This window comes from Vanellus vanellus (assembly GCF_965231255.1).
Source record: "Vanellus vanellus genome assembly, chromosome: Z".
Classification (NCBI taxonomy): Eukaryota; Metazoa; Chordata; class Aves; order Charadriiformes; family Charadriidae; genus Vanellus; species Vanellus vanellus.
In genome coordinates, this window is record NC_138908.1 from 66348045 (window position 1) to 66370871 (window position 22827).

Here is a 22827-nt window from a genome sequence, read left to right on the forward strand (position 1 = left end):
ACTTTTAGAAATTACATTAGAAACATTTGATCAGTTCTCACCAAAACAGCCCTCAGGCCTTTTTTGTGGGAACCCATTTATGGGTTCTTCCTACCTCCACAAAACAAGAGCAGTATGTATCTAGACATGTTTGCTAGAGAGACTGGCCAAGCCTCTTTTGGTCCTTGAGGGCTTTCAACATTGTGTGAGCTGCACTGCACACATCACTGCGGACACGGAAGAGATTTTAGTCATGAAAACAAACCAAATATCTTCCATCAGTTCTAAAAGAGGAATAAGCCCTTGTGCTCATCAAAAGCAGGCAGCAACCACCAGGACTGCATTTAATTCTGAAGCTTGGTCTTCAAATAGGCTTCAGTTTTGTAATCTACATAACCCACCATATCATTAATACTGAATTATTCGTAAGAGGCAAAAAAAAACCCCAACCTCACACAAACCCTCTTACAGAATTGAGTATGTGTCTTGTTCCTTACTGTCTGTAGCTAGGACAAGGTAACAAAGCAAAAACATAATGAGGGATTCAATAATTGGAAGGGATGGAAGTTGCAGAAGCTACAGAAGGTTAGTACTATTAGGTCAAGACAACTCAGCTGTTAGCAAGACTTGGTGAAGACTCACATTTTATATGACAAGTTGTAAAAAGACTCAAGACCTTTTCCTCAATCTTCGGGTGATGCAAGCCTCACTGTCAGAATTCGTGGTTACACTGGCATCTCTGATAGTTGCTTGCTGCATTCTCATTCTCTTTTCAGCTGAAGATACTAAAAAGAAAAAAAGTGTTCAGATCAAGTAGTCATATTTGACACCACATAAGATTCCTAAGATAAAGATGTTGGTAAAGCAGAAATATCCTCTTCAGTTTTCAATTCATGCCGTATCCCATTCTTCACTTGGGGCTGGAAAATTCACAAGAACTCCTACAGAGCAAGGGCTCCAAAAAAGCAGAAATGTTGGCTGTCAGCTCATGAGCAATAACACCGTGCTGGGTTGAGGAAGGTGCACAGCTCAAAATACTTTTAAAAAGCCAATCCAGGAATAGCAAGAACTGTCCTTGTATATATTTGCAGCACATCTCAACCCCAATGGTCAATCAAATAATCCACTGCGTAGGAACATACCACTACACACTCTACCATCCCGCCAAGGCAGTATGGCAAGGCTTACTGCTCATTGTATAGACCACATCTTCCGTCACAGGCAGCATTTGGTCCTTCCTCTGATACAACAGGTCATCTTCCACCAGCAACTGCTAACACTGCCATTCCTCAGCAGATTTTTGAGGAACAAAACATTTATTTCCTGGGCTTGGTGGTCATACTGCTTACCACCATAATGCACCAAAGTTGCAAGCTGGGCATTTAAGATCCATGAACTGTCCGTACGCAATTCAACTCCAGTAACAGACACCATAAAGGAGGCAGAATCAACTTTCAAAAAACTAATTTTAATCAAAACAAAAAAATTGTTGATCATTAACAAGTTTATAAAACAGTGATTTAGTTACATAAATAAATTGATATCAGTGTATCAAATCTTAATTACTTTCAACTTCATGAGCATGTTTACATGGGTGATGAAGTACAACCTTTTTACCTATTATAATAAATAAAATGGAGAGCATGAAATAGTTTTTCTAAACAAAAATACCTACAAACATACCTCTAGAATGTTCTCTAATGAAGGGAACAAGAGACACTGGACAACTTTTGCACCAAAACATAAAAACTGCTTTAAAAAGCACAAGGATACAGAACCATCAGCTAAAGTAAAGACACTATACTGTAACCAAAGTTGGTATTTAATAATATAATGAACAGTTTGGTAGTTAGATCTCCAGTTTGGTTATTTTAAAGCATTAAGACAAGGCAAGATAGAAGGCTGCTTTTGTTTGAGTAATTCTAGAGAAAATAAAATATTTTAAAAAAACAAACTGAAAAGTAGAACAGTCATACCTACACAACTTTCTGTCCTGCACAAAGTCAAAATACCTATGCAGAATATATATATATAATATATATATATGTTATTTGTGCACAAAGGTTAGCTTATTATTAGCTCACTGCAAAGGCGTAATGTATCATGTCAATCATTTTGGAAAACATTTTGCGTTTTTTGTCAAAAAGGATATTTAAGTCTTCTAGGCTAGGAGGCACAAACCCCGATTCTGGCATACTGTATTCTTAATGCTAAGGCTTGCTGCTCTGGCTGTGTATTTTTTGTTGTCCCTCTTTACTATAGTGCCTGTTACAAGCATGTGTGTATGTGTGTATACACATATATGTATACACGGGTTGTATAAATATATATATATAAAATATTCCCCATTAGTTATCAGTCCAACCATGCAATCCAAAAGGTGGCTCTGCATAGATGCCCAGCATATAGTTCACCACCTGAGCCAACCCTGAAGCAAGGCGCACTTTAGTCCTTCTGATAGTTTTTTTTTTTGTTTAAAACCAAGCTACTGCAGCTTCAAGTATTTTGCATTACATAGATTTTTTTTTTATAAATTAGTTAATGTTATATTTTTCAATATTCAGACATATACTATAATATATATACAGTACAATAAATGCTCTCATTCTTTTTTTAATTTTTTTGATAAATCCCTGAGAATGTATGTTGACAGTCGCTAAGTTTCCACATGCACAAGCATTGTGTGCCATGCTTCTGGATGAACAGCACTGCAAAGCCACGTGGTCAGCCTTTTAACTATTACTATTTCATTTGTTGGTTTGTTTAAATATGCTGAAATGTAAGGATGAGTTACAAAGGAGTAAAGCTGAATCCATTCGAGGTACTTATCACAGGATGGAGGTGTTTTGTTTGGTTTTTAAAGCCATTGCAATATATGTTTGTTTTTGAGGCTGTGAACATATACAGAAAGAACAGGAGAGCAATGTGGGCTTTTGCCACTTGACAACATATACTCAGTGTAAACCAAACCTTTTTTAACCTCTCTCATACAAAACAGAAAAAAAATTAAACACACAAACTTTCACAACATGACAGTTTAGTTTGCAAACTCAATATAACTATACACATATAATACCGGTGTGGCTCTGTTTCTTTAAGTTAAAAAGGATACAAAGGCAGGCTCAAGTAAAAACAAACCACCCCTCCCACCCCCCAGTCCCCCCATTCACACATTTTCGTCAACCAAACCGCTCACGAACCAGCATCATCAGTTTCTTTTTGCCTTTGTAGATTTGTTTTAGGTTGTCAATAAACTGTGTAAACTGGATGTGACCATCATGAGCCATCAAGAAGGTCTCTCGGGCCTTGCTGAGGAACTCTATAAACTCACTATAGTGTCGCGGGCTGATGTGAGTGAGACGTGAATGGGTTGTATTAATGTAGGCTCCAATAGTGGCATCCAAGAGTTGCCGTAAAGGGGCTTTGTCCAGTGACATGAGCTTACCAGAGTTCCTCCTTCCATGAAGTCCCACCATGCCAGGAGTGGTCAAAGTACACCTACGCAAAATGTCTGACAGTACTGTTGCACATTTGACACTTTTGACCACCAGAGGTATTATAGCTGCTAGCTCATTTTTCCCAAGGGAGTGGCTGAGCGCACATGCCCACAGAACGTCATTAATGGCAGGGTGTGTGTCCTGATTGTAACTCAGGTTGAGATGTGTCATGGCCAAAGTGGCCAGCTTGTAGGCCCGCATGGGGTAACCCCGGTGCTCCATGTATCGTGCTATAGTAAAAAGCTGCGAGTAGCTCATGCCAGTTGTAGCAGCATCTAGAACGATTTGGTAAGCAGTCTCAAAAGCTATGTGATCCTTTTCACATAAGGTCAGTGCAGAGAGGGCACAGTTTTGAGGATCCTTCATGGCACACTGTAGAGCAAGCGTCCTAGCACTACCAGCCAACTTCTCCTGCTGATGGCAGTCCAGATGCAGACGGACGATGGTGCTGTTGGACATCACTGTTGTAGCAACAATACTAGTGGCTTCTGTTGGAGTGAAAAGTGTAAACCAATTTTGCATGATACTATCCAGTGCATAGACACCTAGGGAGAGAAAGAAAGGATTAGCCACAACTGATAGAACCTAGCAGATACAGATTTTCAGCACAAGATTATATTTGCAGCAAAGTTTAAGAGGCTGCCAGTACATCCAAGGGGATGTGCTTCAGCAAGAAGGGCTAAACCAGATAGCATGCAGGAAAAGGATATTAAAAAAGGCTACTGTGAAAACTCTGTAGCAATCACCAAAATGCAGAGAATAACAAAACCAGCCTGGAAGATAAACTCTAATCTGGTGTGACAACTGAGCTGTTTTACTTGTTATTTAAGACCATTTGGATAACAACTTCTGGCTCATTTGGTCTCATCACATCACTCAAAAGCAGCCCTCACACTGAACACTTTTAGAAGGCAATTTTAACTTTTCTCTCTGTGCATCTCAAGGCACAGCACATGCACAAAAGAATATGAAAGTATGCTAAATGGCTTTCTTAAAACACTGTGGCACACCTTAACGGAACACACTAAGCACACCTTAAAAAAAAAAAAAAAAAAAAAAAAAAAAAAAGAAAAAATCCTGACCCCTGCCTCTTCCCCACAGGCTTTTCAGATACATCTTGTCTCAAATATGTGCCTGAACATCAAGATCCTTATTAAGGAAATACTCTGAGCAATATGAACTACTGGGTATTATCCGAAATAGGTATTTTCCTTAGTATCATTTTATTCCTGGCACATGTGTGTGTGTTTGGCAGGCAGAGGAAAGGAGAAACAGTGACTAATGGGTCCCATAAACTGAACCTTGCAGCCAACTAGAGTGCCTTATTACTGCTAAAGGCAGTTTACACACATCTGTGAGCCCACCTAAACCACACCCAGAGGTCCTCATTTTCTCTGTAGGACTCTGATGCTTCCTGTGCACTCCCTCACTCATGTGCAACAATTCAGCATAGCCAGAGAATACCAGATCTTCATTTAAACAAACAGATTCCTTGCTTTACCAACTTGACTAAGTCTCAAGAGTACTTTGCATGACATTATAGGTTCTTTATGAGATACTTCTATTAGAATATATAAACTAATTTAAAGCAGTATTAAAACCAGCATTTTATTTGCCGATATGCACAAAGTAATACCCAGCCACTAATATCTGAATATCTAATATCTGAAAGACAGCCTCAGTAATAATTATCTTAGCAAAGATATAAAAGCAATAAAACAAAAACATTACACAAAAATTTGCAGACACAAAGCACTTTCTGGCTGAGAGCATACAAAGGCAAGCTGTATTTTCCCATGCTACTGAAAATATTAATTTCCTAGTTAAGCAGAAAGCAAAGAATAAACTAATCCAGAGAATAAGCAGCAGCAATACTCTGAAGTTCGGAAACTCAAGAAGCATCTATGCAATACAGTCCAACTCAGACATATGAAAAATAAATAAATACAGCAGGGAAACATGCTTTCCAGAAATACCTTTAGTGACAATAAAAACTGCTCCCTTACTGTAAGTACTTGCATTGTCCCCACTACCACAGTTGCTGATTTTTTTTTTTTATTGTTACAGCTACATGGTTTTTAATGCATTCATCTTCACTTTCAGATTCTGTATCCTCATCTTGCAGATGGTAAACTGGAATACAGAAGCTAAGGGATGCCTCATCAAGGCACACAGGAAGTCTATGGCAAAGCCCAGAAATAAACAGAATGTCCTGCTGAGTGCACTATTCTCCTACTGCTGTCCTTTAAGTATAAGGCTGGTTCTGCTCCCACCTTATTTTCACCTTATGTCGTTAATGATGGGTGCATTAGTATCTGGTTTACCTTCCAGTGCAGACAAGAGGTCTGCACAATGTCATAGCCACATAACAAAGAGGTATTACACTCTAAGCCTGGATTTACCCAGGGGCTTAAAAAAAACCCCTAACAATGCGAACCCCTTCATGAGATCCTGTCTGCCACACAGTAGGAGGCATCCTCAGCATTTCATTCACCAGTTTTCTGGCTCCTCTTCCCACAGCTAACCAGATAGCTATCTCACCTGCCTTTCCAGCCAGCAAAGTTGTAGCACAGTGCAACAGCCCATAACCACAAGCCTTTTATCTACTGCAGCCTCAAAACCAAACCCATCATGGAGGGGACAAGGGGAAATCTGGGGTATTTCCCATGAGGTTATGCACACCCCACCTTGCAGAGGAAAGAAGTCACACTGCATTGTCTCAACTATTGTATTACTTGGTCTGTGCCTAAAAAAAAAAAAACAAACACCACCCACTGCCATAACATCTTCTCATCAAAGGAATTTTACAGATGAATAGAAAGTTGGAGACAGTTGCAGACCCTGGGTGTTGACAAGCAAGATCAAGCCCTCTAAAATTAGCTGATGAGAAACATCTCGGAACATACCTACTTCTGTTGCACATGTTACCAACCACCTCACCATTTCCCGCCGTCGCCAATTCAGTGTTGACAGCGTCATTCGCATCACCTATTAAAACAACACAAACAAAATACAAATTAACCCTATTGCAAACCAAGGTAATATATCAACAATTAGGCATTTTCAGTTACTCGAATACACTGACATTCAAAACAGCAGTCTCTTCCCCTCTACTCTGTTACCTCTTTTTTAGCTGATATGCTAAAGATTTGAAATATATTGCTCAGTTATCTTACAGTAGTGTGCAGAGAGTAATTCCAACTGCAGAACCTTCAAGACTAGAGAACACCGTTTTATCTGTGGGCACAAAAAAAAACCCAAACCAAAACAAAACACAAAAAAGCCCCCTCCGAACAACAAAAAAAGCCCAATTATCAATTATTCAAATTAAATTATGCCATGTCTCCTCCCTCTCTGTGGAATAGTTTTTGAAGTAGAAATGTGTCAACTCTTGTTGGGCAAACTAACACCTTTAATTTTTCCCCTATCTGCATTTCTTTTCATTGACTTCAACAATGCAGAAAGGTGTTAGTGTACTGTGATTTGACTGGCTGCTTATTCTGCAAAGATATGTATATACAATTCCAGATATATCCAGGTATTAAGAAGTCCATAGCAATGATTTCTCTCTGAAGGAGACCCTGCAAAGAAGTTCCATCATAAAAACATCAGAATCCTAGAAAAAGGACTTCAAGCTTTGATTGTAGTGCCCATATTTTACATCACTTGCAGTTATTGCCTACATTGTTTCTCAAAACTTGGGCAAATATGTTTATTTGGGAAAATAAACACTGCATAGAAACTGCATGCAAAGCTTGCTTCAGCTACCCGGACAGACCCCACAGATACCTAGATAAAGAAAGCAAGCGGTTTTCCCCTTACAATACCAGTGATCATACTAAGATATTACTATTTGTAGCAATTAAATAAAGAAGATAATAGGTCAATCATAGAGCTCTCAGCAATGGTCTTTACATAAACTCAACAAATGCACTCACAAAACTGCTTGGAGTCAGCAGCATTTGTAAGAGGGTTCTGAACCCATATCCCCTCCCAATCCTAAGGTGACTTCATAGAGGCAGGTCGCCCTCTGTCATATTTGTTACTCCTGCCACCTCCTCTAGTCGTATGCTGTAGATATGATAATTAAGACAGAAAGATTACTGAGGAGCACAAATGCACAGACTACCTTTGAGAAGTCTGGTTATAATAATCATGAGTGGTTCCAAGCTTGTCTCCAAACATTCCCACCTTGATACCCTGGTGACTGGTTGTACATCACCCAAAGTTACAGGATAAGGCCAGCTTTGTTGGCCTCAGACATTGTGGTATCATTAACTAAACTGTAATCTAAGTGCTAGATTGGAGAATAGCATTTTGAAAGAAAGCAAACTGATCTGTAAGTAGCAACCCAACACATTTTAAGATATGAAAATATGGATAAGGTAAATCATGGAACCAGCCTTTGCTTGAAGTCTTTTTGGAAGAAAAACAGGCAACCTCAAGTCAAAATACTTTGGAATGCAATTATCTTTCCCATTCTGTCCAAAGGGAAGGAGTCTAGGTGACTTCCTGTATTGATGCACATACAAATTGTAGGCTAACACTCTTCCAACATCCACGATGAACTTTCAGCTTCCCCCAAGTAGACTGAATCCAAGAGAAAATACAGGGTTATGGACTGAATTCTGCTACTGGTAAGGGAGGGAAGGAGGTAAAAAAAAAAATAATGGTGTGAATGACAACTTCTCTGAAAGTCTTCTCTGATCAGTTCCCTCACTGTGGTGGTCTGTAAAAACATCAGCAGTCACAAAAGCCTTCAGCACATGTAGTGGGCATAACAATAGTTCCAGTGTAGACAGTCCAAGCTTAAGCGCAAAAAGCAATACCCTATCTAGTTTTCTGACATGGAAAAGTTTCCTGACGAACTATTCTGGAATTAGGTTCCTTTCATTTGATTAAACTGACAAGCTGAGAACAGCAAGAGAGGGGCCCTTTACTGATGATAAAAAACCCAAGGATTTCACCCTTTGAGCACGAAAACCCCAAGAATTTCACCCTTTGAGCAACCTGGTCTAGTGGGAGGTGTCCCTGCCCATCGCAGTGGGGTTGGAACTAGTTGATCTTTAAGGTCCCTTCCAACTCTAACTATTCCATGATTCTATGATTCAAACAAAGGATGTATTGATGTTCTGACCAAGGAGCAGCTGAAGTTAATTTATACTGTAGCACATGTACCCAAAGAACTATTTAACTTCTCCTCAATACATTCTTGGGCTACCTCTTCCTAAAAGGTAATTCCAGATCTGTCCAAGATCTATGCTATTCAATTGAAGAGGGCTTCTCAACAAGTCAGGAAGTCTGAAAGTGACAAGAGGCCCCTGAGAATTACATTTCTTATCTGAAAGCCAAGCTCTCTGCACACAGAATAACCTTGACTTTGTCTTTATGGATCTTTATAAGAATTTCTTAGTCTACAGTAACAGATGATCTCACCACCCCTAAGTGATACAAGAAATGGCCAACGAACAATTAGCTCCCGCACCAATGTGAAACCTTTTTGTCATGCACATAGGAAGGAGGTTTACTGATTTACTCATTCATTCACAGATTTGGGGGAGCAAAGGACACCACTTGACAAATATGCATCAAGTGATCACCTGCACTAAGTTGCTCAGCAGTTCTGCCAGCAGTACCTGTTTGCATGTGTGTGGTAATACTTACTTGCACTGAAGTAGCATACAACAGCTAAACAGAGGAATAGAAGCCCCTCCTGTACCTGCAGATCTTACAGTGTCTGTGGCAGTAAGGTTCTGAAGGACAGAATACACCTGAGATGCTCCATGCCCATCTGGCCATGCTGATGACCTCTTTCCACAGCCAGTTTAAAAGCCTCCTCTTTGCTGAGTCACATAACACATGCTGCCATTGGAAATAGGGAGAAAGAACCCAAGAGTCCATACATTACTCCCAAATCTAGAACAATGTAAGAGGCTTTTCTGTCACAGAGGTTCCACTGAGAGTTGTGAAATTGTTGGTATCTCCTCAGCCCAACCAGGCCAACCTTGCGTTGCTGTAGCTGAGGCAGAACAGTATACCTGTGAGGACACCGCTGTTTAGTTTACCACGTGAGGGGAAAAAGTTTTATAGGGCACACAAATGTCATAAGTAGTCAGATACAAGACAGTGAATACAGTCTAATTGCTATTAAGCTGGGAGGGGAAAGGAATGGGGAAACATCTGTAGGCCACTAGAGACAGTGCTGACACAAATGTTTTTGCAGGAAAAGCATTACTGTAGAAATCTACATAGCTGTGAGTAACTACTCAGTAATTACTACCAGAAAACTGCTATGTATCTTCCTTCTGGAAAACAAACTACCTTTAAGATTCTTCAAACACGCTCGTAAGCTTGGCACAGAACAGTGGACAGGTTCTATCCCAGTCTGTTCCAAACCCTGGGACTGAGGAGAAAGTACGGGTTCGTTGTATTTCTTTCACTAGATGTCACTGAAAACATTCTGACACCATCAACCACCACAGGGTATCCTGGGAAGGGCTTGAGTCACAATCCCTGGAGGTATTTAAAAGATGAGTAGATGTGGCACTTAGGGACATGGTTTAGTGGTGGACTTGGCAGTGCTAGGTTGACGGTTGGACTTGATGATCTTAAAGGACTTTACCAACTGAAATGATCCTATGATTCTATGAATACAGTGATACTCAAAGTGTGCTGCTACCACTGAATGATACTTGGTGAATGCTTGAGGTGACACAGAGGTCAATCATAAGGATCCTTCTCTCTCAAGTAAACAAATGTTTAAGGCAGAGACATACCAAGATGTGAAATAAGAAGCAGATTTCCACAGCAACCCTGGGAATATGAAAGACTAACAAAGCACATAGAAACTCAACTTTCTGATTAAAGACTTTAGCTTCTAAACATCTAGAATAGGCAAATAGTACCTTTCTTTGGCATGAGAAGCAACTGGGATAATAGGTTTTCCCCAGAAGTCTTTGTTTACTGAAGTAAGTCTTTGTTTACTGAAGTAAAGCAATAAATGGTTTTCTGATCTTTGCATGTTTTGTGTTTTTTTTTTTTTTTTTTTTTTTTTTTTAAGAACTCCCAGAAGAGGGACGAAGAGATTTATCTTTGCTGAAATAAACAGTGTAAACTCCAAGATTCAGTGGAAGGCAATATTACTCAAGATACCTAAAACTTAGCTGTTTCCTTTTAGCTTGCAAAGTCTCTCCTAAGACCTTGAAAACTGATCTGAGGTTCTTGTACACATCAAGCTGAGTCTGATGCAACTGACTGTCCCACAGCTTGTGGAGTACAGGATTCTGATGAAGGAAGCGAGAGGGCTGCTGTTAGCACAGTCTGCCCTAGGAACTGGTCATTACGGTTGACCTTGGCTTTCTCTAGTAATTCAACAAACACCTACCAAATCCCATTAAGGGGAAAGTAAGAGAAGGAATGGTAAGAAACCCCTCAAGGGCATGCAGAAAATATGGTGCATTTCTGACAAGCAGAATAATTTTGCTTTCTAGCCAGTTCCTACTTATACTCCTGAACTCATTGCGCTGGCCCCTTCTCCTCCCCAGACAGAAGAGTGCCCTGCAGCCAGCCGCTCCCAGCTCTCTCTTCCACCCTAATGGCACAAAGGCCTGTGCAGACCCTTGCTCTGTGTCTACCAGTCTGTTGAGCTTTGTATGAGAAAAAAGAATCTAAAAACTCCAGACAGCCCAAAGAGGGTATGCTCTTCAACACTTAAAATCTATACCCACCAACACTGCGTCAAATTCCTTTCTTCTACTGTAATAATAATGAACAAGGGAAATACCTGAAGGCCCAACTCCAGAGAAACTTTCAGAAGAGTGATGTCTGGCAAGCTGTCCATGAGTGTTGCTATTTTAAATGCATCCTGGGCAAGTTTGAAGATGTGTGATGAGGAGTGGATATTTTTCTGGATGGATTCTAACACTGTTTCCAGCCTCCGAACATCACCTGCAAGGCGTAAACACAATCACCAAAACGGAACAAGCTCCAAAAACATCCAGAGATGCATTATAATTGAGCCTGCCGTTGCTATGCAATAGTATGATGTTTCAGTTAGATACATTTTGGTTTCAGAAACCTTCCATAATTAAATCACATATGAACAAAAGATAGAAGATAGCACAAATGCCTCTAGTGCCTGATGGTGTTAGTGCAGTACATGGCTAAAAGTCATTCTGATTAGTGAATTTTAGAAGTGATTTGTCCACTCCTGGGTCTCACAGTCTATGTCGTGTGTCAGAAGAACAAAAAGCTGTCTCATCAGCCTCCAATCAAGCTCATCTGGCTACCACCTAGCTAGCTTAATTACTCTGCTAGAAAATTAAGCGACAGGTTTAAGCCAGTTCAGTTTGTTGTACCCATTTCAAGCTCCTGTCAAGACTGCAATTTAGATTCCTAAACACAAGTTTTATAATCTGTTTACTCCATGTGATATTAAAAGCATACATTTAGTTGAGTACATAACTGACAGCAATGTACCTTTGGCTGCTGTTAGCATGGTCGATGCCAGCTCACACTGCTGGGATTCGATGTGACTTAAGGTGAACCAGCGGGGATACCGGTTTGGAACAACTGATGCAATGTGGTGCGGGCGGGACATGTCTCCTGAAGGAGCTGTAGATTCCAATACTAGCAACCTGAAACAAGGAAGAAATCCCCTTTCATTAAATCATTATTGCATTAGGTTACTCAGGAGCTGAACTAAAGCTACAAGAACAACTGACCTTGTTTATGAAATGTGCCTTTTTGGTTATAAAAAAAGATTGGAAAACTACTTCTCTTCTTGGAGAATCTTAAAAATCCATTTGCCAAGCTTGCCTACCTCAGTGGGCAACTGCAGGAATCCACAGGACAATTAAGCTATCCATTAGCCAAGGCAGTAGAGACTTTCTGCATCACGCATAGAGCTGAAGCTTTTCTCCCTGCCTTGTTTCAGTCTTTGAACCATAGCCCTCAGGAAAGAGTGGAGTATTCCTCCATCATACTGAGAACATGTAAATATTTTTCAATATTTGGAAGATACTTCCTTCACTTACAAATACTCAAAGTAAGGGAGATGGATATTCAACAAATAATTCAAATTTTGACCTGACATAATTCAGACATGAAATTATGTCCAAAAAGACGTTTTATTGTTCAACTATGACTACTTTTTAAAGTCCTTAAACTTTAGCCTACCAACATTTTATAATATACCACAATCTCATGTTAGGGTCCCAAACAGCAGTGGCAGAGGAAGTTTCCTTTAAAGTTACTTTTCAGACTCCATTTTCTAATCCTGAAGCAAAAATTTCTTTGAGTACACATCAATCTACAACAGTCTTATCCACCAAGGAGAATTCATACTTAGAAAATTCAAATTAATGTTTTGTTGTTGACTACTGCAACACAAGTGAGAGCCCACAACAAAGACTCAACTGATGGCCCTTACAATATATTAGATACAACCAGTACACTAGATGCTATATAAATGCCAGTGCAAAAAGTAGGAGTGAACAAAAATAGGCATTTTTATTCAATACAATTAAGCATAGTTTCAGGACACGAATGGTTAATAAGACATCAAATGATAGTAACAAGACAACATCCAGAAGAAAAGGCTTTCCGGTGCTTAACTTCTTGATCAGGGTTAACATCTGAGTTCTGTTTCTACCAACTTTCACATGTAAGTGATTTTTCTAACAGGAAGTCATCTGGGAGGACAACGGAAATTGGATCTCTTTTGTCAATAAAATTGCAACTACTGACTATTGAAAATCCAATACACTGTGATTTTCTGTGATAGAATCTATGTTATGGAATAAGCTCATTTAAACCTAAGTTACAATTTCTCGCACTTTAAATGAATACTGAAGTTCTTTAAGTAACTGGAATGCATGTATATAATATTCTGCAGTAAGATAATTTTAAGTTCCATCAGTTTTCTGTAGGTGTCTGAAGCATATAAGAGCATCTTTAAGAACACCCTGAGAAAGGTAACTTTGAATATATGGGAGAGTATCTAGCAGACACATATAAATACAACACACCATGTAAATAATTATCAGTAGGTTATATAAACATTTTCAGACACATGTATGTGCATGCTAATACATCGAATCTCTTCCCTAATACCACTGAGACTCCTCTTTATATAGCTTTATATACATACAAATGAAATACATATAAACTCTTCAGCTGATTTTTTCCAAGCATAGAGACAGCGCAAGGGGAGGTGCGTTGTCTCTAGATGGTTTCAATAAACAGTAAAAATTCCAAATACCTAATGCAAAAAGGGATTATTAGGTTATGAGTAACAGTCAATAGACAAAGAGCATGAAAGAAAGAGGCTGTTTTGGGGAAATCTTTTGTCACTTTGAATTTCATTGCCAACTTCTATGTTCTATTTGCTGTGAAAAGAAATGCTGTTGTGAATTGGTGGCTTTCATGCAATTTTGGCAAGATTAGGAACATCAGAACAAGCACAAGCAGATTTAGCATTCTTCAATTCCCCCCCCCCCCCCCTTCGCCCTTCAAACATCAATTATTTAGCTAGGTTTTAGCACAGCTACCTTGTGATTAAACATCACCATTAAAGTCTGGCTCCCAAAGCTTGGGTGAAATTCAGGCTTAACAAGGGATCAGCCAAACTAAGCCAAACATTCAAGTTCAGATTCCAAGTGAGCAGTCAACTAGGTCACTGCAGATCCACATTCTCCAAGGCTCCACTCCATATATTTCAGTGCTGCAAGCAGAGAACTGTAGACAGAAGTGACCACCACAGATACCACAACCCTGTCCTTGCAGACCTCAGGTGTACTCATGAAAGCTTTTATGGTTTCAGCTTTCATTGATTTCATACTGATTGTTCCATAGACTAAAATAAGATTAAAAAAATGAAACAGCAACAGATGACTTTGAATACAGAGAGGTGAAATACTCCAGAGCAGCCACCATGGGTCATTGACCTGTGTAGACTGACTAAACCCCTACATCTGGAGAGCAACTAGCAGGGGTCTTGGGAAGTTAACCTCTTTAATAAATGTTGAAGTGAAGAGAGAAACATGCTCCACTTTTAAGAGCATGAGCAACCACACAGATTTCTAAGCAGCATCTTTACCAATTTCCACATGAGATTTTTGTCCTTGCCACAGCAATTTTCTCCCTGCCACAGAAGAAAGGATGCCCAAGTTTTCCCCTTCTGATCCATTTAGCCTCACAACCATGAGACAGATATTCAGTCTTCATGTTTGGTTTCTGCTTCCCCCCTCAAGGCAGCATTAAACTATTTTTTCATTTGGTTTGAACTGGGAGTCCTTTCTACGCTGAACTATCGCTTTGGTGCAAACGGAAAGAGTAACTACCCTTCTTGAGAATTTTAGAAGTGCTAAGGAATGCAGACAACCATGGAATAGAAAGTGTCTAAATCTGTCATCACCACAGTTCAAGATAGCAGTCCACATTTTTGAAGAGCGCCACGTATCAAAATACAGAAAGACTGATCATTGTCTGGGGCTGAACTTTCACCTACCTTATAAAGTCATGACAAAAGGGCTATGGAGAACAGCCCTGATTATACTGATCTCCTGTGATTTTACCAGATGGAAATGAACAGACAACTCTTTCTTATACTGGTCTGTTTGAAACGTAACTTTTCTGGCTGACATGATAGCTTCATACAAAAAGATGGCTGAAGCTATCCATGACTAACTGGATATTTCATCATCTGGATCTTTCAGTGTCTTGCTTGTTTTTCCAGTTGGGAAAAGAAACTTCCAGAAAAGAAATTTTCAGTTATGACTGGTTTCTGGGGAAAGCCCAAATCCTTTTTCAAAAGGAATGGCATACTGCCGTCACATTCACTGAAGCGTTCAGTGCACTGTGTAAAGCTGCTGCTGAATGTCTATTCCAGCCTTTCAGCACGGTTTCAGTAGTTTAGTTTAAGGAAGAAAACGCCACACAAACAGTATCTGAGAAACACTTAAAGGTACTAATTGAAAATAAATACAAGGATACAAGTCTACTTTATAAAATTGACCTTTTTTTTCTAAAAAAGAAAAAAAACAAACACTAAGCCAAAACAAAACAACAAAACCCCAAACAACCAAACCCACAAACAAACAAACGAAAAACCCACCCACCACATTTTGTACTATCTTGCTGATCTGCTATGACCAGGGTTATTGATGCACTTAACTTGCCATAAAAGAGGCGTACATAGATGGCCCAGACAGCTTTCTGATCATATGTTCGAATGTTCTCAATAGTTCATCAGCAATGCACTTCTGTCCTCTCAATCTATTTCCTAAAATGCTAATCATACACAAGCATGCAAAGTCATTCTTCATATTTCTTAGACCTATGGCCTGACCTGATAGTAGCTATGTTTTGTTCTTAAGCACGCCCACCTGTTTAGTCCTTTGAACATAGAATTATGTCCTCCTCATTTTGTTTTTTGGAAAAATTAGCTCGAGAATACACACCTCCAAAAAACTAGGACACCACCCGTCTGATGAAGCCAAATACTACTTATGTGGATAGTGTGTCCTTCAATCACTGTGCAATCATTCTTGATAATAATGACCAGAAAAACTCAACACACTTTTATTATTTTAAATCTGGGACTTGATTGCTTTTAGCCTTCAGTTGTAGCTATGCTTTGTCAACCATCAACTATAAGGTTCTTGACAGCAACCAGAATCCAGATAGGACCGGTTTCTTCCCTGCATCGTATGTGGACGACAGATTTATCGCTGATCATTTAGGCCCTTGAAACTTCCTTCCAAAGGCTCTTCCTAGCCACCATTACCAATCTAGCCTGCCTTGAGATAAAGCCAGCACACACTGAGCACTTCCTGAGAAACATCTTTTTCCTGATTACTGTAGACAAATGGGATGCAAGTCAGACATTTTGTTGTCATATGACATACTCCATTTAAATCCCAACATTCATGCAGAAGCGGGCAAAACTGCTTTGTTATGAAGCACAAGAAAAAGTACTGGCTCAGACCACACCATATGGTTTCAAATCTATCATTGAGTGTTAATTTATAAAGAAGGCCAGTGGAACAAATAGTCCTACTGAACAGGCTAAACAGCAGATGATCCTGAGACTGCTGGGGAGACGCCTCTTTCCTCATTTCATTGCCAATACCATCACACACACAACACTACATGGGTGAGAGAACACACATGCTAGAGCTGTTGTTGATTAACACAAAACTGTGCCTCAAGAGCGGGATTCTAGAAGGATTTGTAACAGAGAATACTGTTTTACAGTTGTAGAAAATCACTTATAAATGACAATTCTGTAGTTACTACAGACACCAATTGCTTTTATGCAGATGACAGAACCAAAATAATTGCTCCTCAAAGGGAAGAATGCTTGTTTTAGAAAAAACCCCTGGGTCTTGATTACCAAGCTTTTTTCCCTTTTCCCAATCACTACTGTGCTCTTTCTAGATGACTCACGAATACGTACCGCATGGCTCTCAGTGCAGTTTTGTATGCCAATTCAGCATCATGAGGTAGGAGAGAGGTAAAGAGATACTTGGCAAATGTGTGCATTGGAACGCTCTCTCGATGGACGACTTCGCCTAAACCACTATATGGTCCAGCTGTGGGAAACAGAAAGAGAACATCAGTCTTAATATACTGCTAAAACCCAGCTTCTGGACCTTTAAAAACATTCACTATACCTTCAGTTAGAATTGGCATTCAGAGACAGAGTTTGCTGTACAAAAGGTAAAGTTATACTACTATGTTCTGTGAAATACATTACACGTATATTGCATACATACAATGTATTAAAAGTATATTAAATATCATATATTCTTTAAGACAATAAGACAGACTGCAAGTTTTATAGTACTAAGTACACTACCAGTGCACATACAAATGACAGAACTGTTCCAGTGCTCCACGGGGCTCATTCAGCAAGCCTGTGCTATGCAGAAGTAGAAAGTGATAATCCTAGCTTTGCCTCCATGTAGTTACACTGTGCACATGAATCCCTATGCACCCTGTTGGTGCAGGAGCGCTTTATCACAAACCCACCAGGAAAAAAACAAAAGAGTGGTTACAGTGGAAAAAAATAAAGTCTTTAACTGAATTTACATGACCAATCACCACAGCACTGATCACCACCTGATCCCTATTAATGTTGTACCTGGCATTAGGCATCTAAACAACCCTTTGGTCTGGACTTGGGTCTCCAGAGAAGACTAGATTAGATCTCCCACCAAAGCTGGCATTATAGCCACATGACCTCAAAAATTTTATGTGTTGTGGGAAAACTATCCCCATTGCTGGGGCAACAGATTTTGCTCACACTCAGTGCAGCCAGTGTAGTATTTCACATTTGTAACAGCAGTATCAGGATTGACAACAAAAAAGTTAAAGTTAACTTTTAAAGTTAAAAGTTATTTCCTTGCTGAGTTCTGAATGTTCATGGTGCACATGAACCCCATTGTCACATTTTTCCTGCAACCTTAAGACTATTACTCCTGTTAATAGGAAAAATATGCCAAACAGTTTTTGACTTCAGTGACTAGAGGTTCAGGCATTAAATGTTGCAAGACACAGATTAAGAATCTTACATTAAGTATTATTGGACTACTATTGCACAAACAGCACCCAGCAGTCATAGAAGTTACTGCTACTACTTCTACTAGAGATGAGGAGAAACAGCCAAGCTGTTTCAGCAGTGTTTTTCTGACTGGAGCCTTACCACAACACGCAAAGATAAAAATCACTAGGCATGAAAAAATTCTGAGCTCCATAGGTGGGCATTTCTGAAGACTGGGACTGATTACAAAGGAAATGTCAATGAAGATTTAGTGGGTGACAGTGTGCCTCATAATCATTTCAAATGAAGTTGAAAGCCATTCAAAACTAGCTGGCATTGCTTCAATGAAAGAAGCCATTTCATGTATGTTTGCCAGTTGGTGGTCCAGTCAGAAACTCAGGACACGAAGAATACATGACAAAGCATTTATATGAAAATATATTCTGCCATTAACTTAGCAGTCAAGCAAAAAATTAGAACAGTTCTTGCAAAACAGTCTTGCATTCTGCTTTCCCACGCACTCAAATGGTAGCTACATACAGCACACATTAATCTGCATTAACAGCACAGAAATCAGCTTAATATTGGATTAAGCTTTCTTTATTATATCTACAGGACTTTAACTATAAAAACACAATTGATATGATTAGCATCTTAAATCACTACACAGTTTTTCCTCCATGTGAACTGGCAGTTTCTGCCTAACCGGGAATAAACTGAAGCTACTGCAGGAAAGCCAGATTTCTCAGCACACAGTAATGCAAGACCATTGTTGCATGCTGCTCAAAACAGCAACTCTGTAGGTAGTTGTATTAGCAGATTTCCTCCTATGATTTGTTTACTACTCTAAGAAAACTTTAAAAGAATTTCAGTGACCAAATTAGTAAACCAGAATTATCAGAGAACACTTCAGAGAAATCCTGCCTTTTCCTCATAAGGCATCCTTATCAGTAAACAGATGCAGCAAATTGATTTTATAATCCATAGGATCCCCATACGGTGGTTAATAGCTGGATCCAGAGAGCAGCTATTCTTGTCCAAACGCCATAAAGCAGCAGTACAGCCACACCGTAATGGAAACTGCCCATTGTGCGGCTTCTCTGCAGTTTCAAATGGCACCGTCAGTAGGTACCGAAGTCTTTAAGGATCTGGGCAAAAATAGTGACTCAAAGCTGAGAACCCTAAACAACATACTGCACCTCTTCCCTTAAAAAGAAAGTTTTAAAAGACAAATGTCTTACAGAGAGAAAGCAAAACCTGACTGCCATGTAGCAGTCTGCACAACTTACCTAGAGCAGTACCACTCCCCACCATCCCTTGAGCAAGCACTCAAAACTTGGACCATGCCTTTGGCTAATTGGTTCCTCTAAAGATTTTTCTTCCATTTAAAAAACCAAAAAACAGAAAGACAACCTCAGAACCCATGAGACTACTCTCTGAACATGAGGCTTAAGTGCTACACGTTAAGCCTTTTTAAAAGCTAAGGCAAAAGTACGCACTTTTTTGTACAGATTTTATTGCAACACACCAGCTAATTCCCAAACACAAATTGTCTTGGTCAAAATTTAGTCACAAGACTAGACCATAAGCCTCAATATCTGACCACCTACTTCGGTTTTCATATATGACACAAACTTCAGAGGCAAGTTGCTACAAATAAAGTGTTACATTTCTGTCCCAGCAATTCTAAGTTAATTTTCTGAGCTCTTCACTTGGAACAGAGGTAAAAAACTTCATATGTGTACAAAGCTGCCAGTCCCTTTTTCGGGATACAAGGAACACAGGGTTTTGCCACCTGAGGAGTACTGATGATTACTGGTGTCTATATTACTTGTCAGGACACTGAGATTATGACAAGCAACAGATCTAAACAACAAAATGTATTCAAAATTAAAACAAAAGGCTTATAGGTCAATAGATGCCTTATCTCTACAGTCATGTGATATCTGAAGTATGTTTGATTTTCATAAGACATTGGAAAAAATTTTGCTGGAGTTCTGCGTCAAAAAACCATCTGAAGTACGTAAGGCAGTTTCCACAGGAATACTAGTTCTGTGTGCTTGTGTAAGTGAAGACAGTTTAAAGAAGCAGTTAGCATCTATATTGAGCTACCTTCTAATAGGAAGACTGCTTGTTTTCGAAAAATCTTCACCAGAGTATCATCCAATTCAATTTCCTGTAGCTTAGAAATGAGCTGCTCCTCATTTCGACAAACCTTCTCTTGTGCATACAAGCCATCTGGCATTATTCGTTGCTGTCCCAGCCCTATCAGTGCTACTTCCACAGCCAGCGTTAAATAAGATTCCCCTTCTTCTAAGAACTTGTGTGCAGGCAGGTGCTGGTACTCCAGAGATTTGCAATGCCCCATGTTCTCTGTAAGGGGTGACACAGAAAGAAAAAACACATCACTAACAGATAATCTGCCTATAATGCCACATATACAAATGCTTCTTCTGTTAGCATTATTTTTTTCAAATCATTTAAATAACCAGGACTATCTCAAAATCCAGTAATTCCATTCAATTCCACATGGCAGAAATACACAAAACAACTAGGTTTTAGATAACCCAGTCAAGTAATAAATTTTCATTTTTAAACCGCACAATTCTAGAGAAAAGCAGTTTCTCCACCTTTGTGTTAAAATGAGGCCAAAATTGCAACATCCATTTCAACTTTTTTCCCCCATCCATTTCTGTATCTCCTTAAAGCCCTGATGTGTAAGAGGAAGGGAAAATTGGTTAAATACTTGCATAGATTTTGGTTGAAGCTATTATAATTGTGCAAATACAATCGGCCTGGGAACTCCACAACTTTAAATCATCTTCTCTTTGACAGTGCTCTTCTCAGGCTTTTTTATTTGTTACAGTTGTATTTATGATAAAAATGTATATTAACACAAGAAGTCCTATTTTTAGTAAAGATTACATGTAAATTCCACATAGACCAAGCCAAAAATTGCTTTAAAAGGTACTACCAATTTTTTTGACACTTCAAAGACACCATATGACGAAACACTATTCCAACCTGTAGCAGTTTATAGGCTAATTGGGGAACAAAAAGTTATAACGGACAGATTTAAGGAGAAGGACAACTGCAGCAAATGGGAAGGCTGAATGCATTTGGTAGATTGCACAGGCGTGTGTAGGAGGAATTTACTTTTCAACACACATTATTTTTATTTCATGGAGGTGTTTTGGTGTTTTTATAGTTGCAAAGAATCTGATTGCTGATTTCTTTTAGTTAAAAGTTCTTCCAGAATTGGTGAATATGGGATTTGAAATTTATTGAACAAAATCTAATTGAATAAAAGGAATTTTGAGGCAAAGCCCCAAGAATATTGTGGATGTACACATAAAAGAGGTGCAGGTAGAGGGATGAATCCAGTTTATGTCCACACAGGTGTTGATAAGAAGCTACCACAGATGTGGAAAAAGACTGACAATAAGGAGTCAATTAGTTACACTCCTGGGAAGTGAATACTGAAGTTAAAATGGGCATACACATCCTACCCTAAATCATGTATCGGTACTGCAACACTACTTTCCAATCCATGTAATTTAGAAACAAAGTATGTTATCAGTTTTAAGTGCTTTGTCATCAGTTTGAAGTATTATGTACGTGTGTAGCCAAGAAGTCCAATAACATCCTGGGCTGCGTTAGGAGGAGTGTTGCCAGCAAGTCGAGAGAGGTGATCCTTCCCCTCTGCTCAGCACTGGTAAACCCACACCCAGAGTGCCGGGTCCAGTTGAGGACTCCCCAGCACATGGACGTACTGGAGCAGATCCAGGGGCCGAAAAGATGATTAAAAGACTGCAGCATCTCTCATGAGAGAGAAACAGGTGGGATTATTTAGCCTGGAAAGAGAAGGCTTAGGAGGATCTTACCAAAATGTACAAATATCTGATGGAAGAATGTAAAGAAGAGTGCGAGACTCTTCTCAGCGGTATCCTGTAACAGGAAAAAAGGCAATGGGCACAAATTGAAATATAGGAAATTTCATCTGAAAACACTTTCTTACTGTGGGGGTGGTTGAACACTGCAAAAGGTTGCCCACAGACTGTGCAGTGTTCATTCTTGGAGTTACTCAAAACCCAAGTGCACACAGTCCTGGGCAACTTGCTCTGAGCAGAGCAGGTGGACTAGATGATCTCCAGAGGTGCCCTCCAACCTCAACATTTCTGTGATTTCCTGCAATCTCTCAGAAAGAAGACAGAGCAAGGTATGTGGAGAGGGCTGATGCTATAATGTCTTACTCAGTTTTATTTCAAGTATGAAATACAGAATTGTCTTCAAGAATGAGTAAGTGGTAATTTTTTAAGTGCCTTCATATTTTAGTTTAAACACTTTCTCTCCCTTGTGTTTTCTTAAGGAACGCAAATGTCAGTTCTTATACTACAAAAACACTGGCTTTGAAGCTGATTTAGAAAGTCAAGACAGAAAAAGGCCTCTGGTGAATGAAGACGTATAGAGTATTGCTCCCTTTGCTTGGCCTTACCCATGAAGTCTGAGAATCCATGGAAGCTCTCATCATCCACCCTGCAGGCTTCCATCAGGCTACTGAAGAGGGTGCCGATGGGGTCCAAAGGGTGTCCCACCCAGCCTTCAAGGTTCGTTATTGAGGTTACTCCTCTGTGGAGAAGGTCTGTGCCAGAAAAGATGGAGGGAGAGGGGAGAGAAAGAAAGCACATCTTAGCCCCTCCAAACAATTATAAAAGTAAAACTGATTACAATGCTTTCTGTACAGAACTCAAAGAATGTCAAGTAACTTCTGCTTAGAAGGACAAAATAGGATCCTTCAGGTTGAAT

The 22827-nt window shown here is 39.5% G+C and overlaps 1 protein-coding gene across 1 annotated transcript in view; it reads right to left on the reverse strand.

The window, feature by feature from the left end:
- Positions 1-1432: 1432 nt before the first annotated feature.
- ZSWIM6 (zinc finger SWIM-type containing 6) overlaps positions 1433-22827 on the reverse strand; it is a 117090-nt gene continuing 95695 nt past the window's right edge. Inside the window, exons 8-14 of the mRNA XM_082497001.1 lie at positions 22517-22663; positions 20134-20394; positions 16936-17071; positions 11955-12112; positions 11260-11423; positions 6383-6464; positions 1433-4021 (exon numbers count right to left, since the gene is read on the reverse strand). Of these exons, the coding sequence (XP_082353127.1) occupies positions 3159-4021; positions 6383-6464; positions 11260-11423; positions 11955-12112; positions 16936-17071; positions 20134-20394; positions 22517-22663 (1811 nt within the window). The 3' untranslated portion in view covers positions 1433-3158. The remainder of the gene's footprint in view (positions 4022-6382; positions 6465-11259; positions 11424-11954; positions 12113-16935; positions 17072-20133; positions 20395-22516; positions 22664-22827) is intronic.